Source organism: Octopus sinensis, linkage group LG6 (assembly GCF_006345805.1).
Source record: "Octopus sinensis linkage group LG6, ASM634580v1, whole genome shotgun sequence".
NCBI lineage: Eukaryota > Metazoa > Mollusca > Cephalopoda > Octopoda > Octopodidae > Octopus > Octopus sinensis.
Genome location: NC_043002.1, coordinates 52779901 through 52784900, shown reverse-complemented (window position 1 = coordinate 52784900; position 5000 = coordinate 52779901). Strand labels below are relative to the sequence as shown.

The following is a 5000-nucleotide window of genomic DNA, read 5'->3' as shown; positions in this document are numbered from 1 at the left end:
TGTATATATATATATATATATATATATATATATATATATAAACCGAAATATAAGTATTATATATCCATCACGGCTGATTTTTCCAATCGGTTTCACGCAAGGAAACTAATAGAGTGTTAGGTAACAGTCCGTTTATATAACCTTACGCTCATCAGATTTAGCCGATATGAAAATGTGGCGACTTTTGTGTCTTACCTCTACATGAGCATCCTACCTCTACCTCGGGTGTAGGCCTACCTACTAAAATTTCTTTTCACACTAGGTGCATAGCTCAAGGATAGTCTTAGGGTATGTCTATTAAATATTTTATTGAATCCATTAGTACGGGGGAAGGGTGTATCAACTAAACTAAGGAAGATGTTACCTACTCTGATCTTAACGTTTAAAGAGAAGGGGTGGTGTGAATCACAGCACTTTCAGCTTCTGTCTGCCACAACACAGAGACGTCATATATATGTCTCGAGTTGTGGTTGTAATTCAAAGAGACCAGCCTTGTCAAATTTTGTGTGAGGCTGAATCTCCCTGAGAACTACGTTGATGTTATGCATGTCTGTGGAGCACTCAGCCACTTTTGAGTTAATTTTATCCTCGTGTGGTAATGAAAAGGGAAATTGACATAAAATATTTGCTGTGTGTATGTATGTACGAACTTTTCTTTGGTTTTATGTATCTGCTGTTTCTCTCAGTTTCTCTCTTTCTCTTTCACTTGCTTTGTGTCCCTCTTCTCTCCCGCTTTTGATTTAATAATGTATATATATAAGCATTTAAAAATAATAAACGAATGCCGTCACCACTCACTGTCTCTTTCCCCCTCTCTTTCTCCCTCGCTTTCTCATTCTCTCTCTTTCTTACTTCCTCTCGGTACCCCTCCTCTCTCTCTCTCTCTCTCTCTCTCTCTCTCTCTCTCTCTCTCTCTCTCACTTTGCCACTTCTTTGAAGTAAGTGTGCAGCACACAGCAGATACGTACAAAAACAAAAAAATTGCGTATTAATATTATTGATACTTCGCTAGCCACTAAACTCTTTTTGTTTTTTTCATTTTCTCTCTCTGTTTAATTCTGTGTTTCTTTCTGTGGAAGAGCGTAGGGTCGAAACGCAAAAGACTTTCTCACTTCCCGAGAGTTAAACTAATACATCTGTTTATTGCTTACACACCCGTCTTCGTCTTTTGTAAATTCTCACTATTATATATATATATATATATATATATATATATATATAATATATATATATATATATATTATATTAAATTAGAGATAAAACCACTATTAGGCAAATCATACAATAAAAAACTTAAGCCAATACATAAGATTAATTATTTATATTATTTAAATATATATAAAAATTATTAAAAAAGATAATTAGTATAATTAGTATAATTAGTATATATAATAAATGTCCAAAATGATTCAGTGTTTCAATTGAAAAACATATACGAATGTATTATTGTTTGCTTAGGATACGGTATCCAATATATATATATATAACATGTAGCTGGTTAGCTTAAAAGATAGACGACAGACAGACAGACAGACAGACAGACAGACAGACAGACAGACAGATAGATAGATAGATAGATAGATAGATAGATAGATAGATAGATAGATAGATAGATAGATAGATATTTACCGTAAATCCAAGAAACTGCTACGGATTCCAGAAAGACAACAAACAATATAGATATTGGGGCACCATAAGTATCTAATAGCTGGACCACGTATATACCACCCTGAATAAAGAGAAAAAGAACATGGCATTTGTAAGAAGCAATGTCTAAAGAATACTATACATCTTTATACATTTACCTGTTTTTTCAGACATACGCACACGCATGCATGTACATATACATAAGTATGTGTATGTGTGAGTGTGTCTTTATTTATTTCGCTCTAAGTTAATGGGACGTACAGAAACCAGCATCAGTAGTCAAACGGTGGTGAAGAGCAAACGCAAAGAGAAATACACATTAAAATATACATATAGTGCTTGTTGAATGCATAGATCTTGAGCCTCCATTTGCATTCCAAGGCCATCCAGTTATCGCCAGTGACAAAAGGTCAGATTTAAACCCAGAATGCAAGAGATCTGAAACAAATACTGCAAGCTTTTTATCCGATGTCACCGTAATCACTTTGCTAGTAGAAAAGGTTATTACTACCACCATCAGAACCACCGTTGTAAATTTTCCCCCGCCTTCTCAATCGCTGCCATCATCTTTACTACTATTACCTATTTCTTAACTACCCACAAGGGGCTAAACACAGAGAGACCCCAGTACGTAACTGGTACTTATTTAATCGACCCCGAAAGGATGAAAAGCAAAGTCGACCTCGGCGGAATTTGAACTCAGAACGTAACGGCAGACGAAATACGGCTACGCATTTTTCCCGGTGTGCTAACGTTTCTGCCAGCTCGCCGCCTCTTTACTACTATTACTTTATGACCGTAACTTTACTACTATTACCTTATGACGGTAACTGTTGTTCGTGTTGTTGTTGGTATTCCCAGTCACCCCTGGTAAAGAAGATCCATGAACAAAGCTGTTCCAGCTAGAACCGTCTCGTCTTTTTGTATCTTTAATCTTTTACTTGCTTCAGTAATTGGACTGTGGCCATGCTGAGACACCCCCTTGAATAGTTCAGTGGAACAAATCGACCACAGGACTTATTTTCAAGCCCGGTACCTATTCAATTGGCCTCTTTTGCCGAATCACCATAGTAAAGGCGCGTGGCTTAGTGGTTAAGGTGTTCGGATTACGATCGTAAGGCCGGGAGTTCGATTCCTGGCTGCGCGTTCTGTCCTTGAGCAAGACACTTTATTTCACGTAATTTTAGTATACATAGGTCCGAAGGCGGCGAGCTGGCAGAATTTTTAGTACACTGTGAAAAATATTTAGTGGCATTTCGTCCGTCTTTACGTTCAGATTTCAAATTCTACCGAGGTCGACTTTACCTTTCATCCCTTCGGATTCGATAAAGTAACTACCAGTTGAATAATGGGGTCGATGTAACTGACTTTTCCCTCTCCTAAAACCTCTGACAGCCTAGTCTGTCACGTGACACACACACACACACACACACACCACACGCGCGCGCGCGACGGGATTTCATTTTCAGTCTACTGAGTTCACTCACAAGTCTTTGGTCGATCCGAGTCTATAGTAGAAGACACTTGCCCAAGGTGCCACGCAATAGGACTAAACCCGAAACCATGTGGTTGAGAAGCAAAATTCTTCTCACACAGCCACGTATGTGGCTATATATTTATTTTCTTTTGAAATGCACTATCCTGGAAATCCAACACTGACAACAGTATGAACTATTTCAGCGACTGAGAAGGTTAACTCGATGACAGCAAAAGTTTTTCTCTATCTTTATTAATTCTCCGTACGTGACTATTAGGAAAATGAACATTATGTTTTATTAAATGGCGAAACACCGAGTTTGTAGAATCCTTTATTTATTAACTTTCTTTTATTTTCCGAGAAGTACAATACGATAAAGCAGATTAAGATTTAAAGGCACCGGCGTTTGATAGTCTAGCAGATGTTCAACTTTTGTAGTCGTTAATCCGCAAGTATTTGCTAAAGATAAGAAAATGTATTTATACGTATTTAGTTTTTGCTGTAATATACGCAAACGAATACTTATTGCTTTCATATACTTTTATAATACATACCTGCATGCATACATGCATACATACATACATACATATATGTGTGTGGGTATGTATATGTATATGCATGTATATATACATATATATTATATATATATATATATATATAATTATATGTGTGTGTGGTGTGTGTGTATGCATACATGTATATATACATATATACACATAATATATATTCACACACACACACACACTCACATATAAAATATATATATATATTATATATATATATATATTATATATATATATACACAGAGTACTGTGAATAACTATCGTATAAATTACGCAAGAATGAAATAACTCTGACATCTCATTTTAACAGATGTATTTACGAAAATTACATAAAAATATCTTGAAATCCTAAATAGTATATTTATTAAATAAAATCGCGATTGGCTTCAATCACGGCCTCAAGACGACTTGAGAATCTGCGGCATCTCTTCTGGACAATCTTCTTATTTAAGTTGGTGAATGCTACCATAATCCTTGCCTTCACTTCCTCTTTGGTGTTACAAGGAGTTTTGTTAGTCTCTCACTCAACTGCGCCCCTCAGATTTTAATCAAGTGAGTTGCAGTCTGGGGAGTTAGGTGGCTAGATGTTAGGTATGATGTGGTCGCAGAAATTGTCTGACAGCCATAACTGGGTGCTCCTGCCTGTGTGGCATCGTGCAGAGTCCTGTTGCCAGACACATGGTCTTCTAGTAGTCACCCTCTTGACTCAGGGCAGCAGCACCTCCTCCAGGCACTTGATGTAGGCCTCCATGTTGAGTCTGAGGTCGTGTAGGAAGATGAATGGGGGCATAACGTCGCCATCAGTAGTGATCACTCCAAACACCATGATGTTGACGAAATTGCACTGTCCTCAGATCGACACTCAAGCACTCTGAAATGTTCGTATTGGACCTTCCGGTGTGAATGCCAAGCAGTTCAGCATGTTGTTTCCAAATTTCTGGCAGAGTGAATTGCATCATGGTGCTGTTTTCTCACAGACGGTGCTCACTGACCCTACTATACTGTGTAGTTGACAAAATCAAAAACAAACAATGCGCATGCACGAAATAAAAAATATAAAATGGCGACAATTTACCCATCGCACCCTGTATATGCGCGCGCGCATATGCATATATATATATACATACATACATACATACATATATTATATTATATATATATATATATTAATATATATAATATATATATATATATATATATATATTATGTATATATATATATATATGTATATATATATATATGTATATATATATATGGTGACTGCCCCTCGTTATCGAGTATGGCCATGCCGAAGCGTAATCAATGTTGTTATC

General features: G+C 36.6%; 1 protein-coding gene across 4 annotated transcripts in view; it reads right to left on the bottom strand.

The window, feature by feature from the left end:
• LOC115213095 (sodium-dependent serotonin transporter-like) overlaps positions 1-5000 on the bottom strand; it is a 592816-nt gene that overhangs the window by 8987 nt on the left and 578829 nt on the right. For all 4 annotated transcript variants that reach the window (XM_036503898.1, XM_036503897.1, XM_036503896.1 and 1 more), the window contains one exon: positions 1630-1729. In XM_036503898.1, the coding sequence (XP_036359791.1) occupies positions 1630-1729 (100 nt within the window). The remainder of the gene's footprint in view (positions 1-1629; positions 1730-5000) is intronic.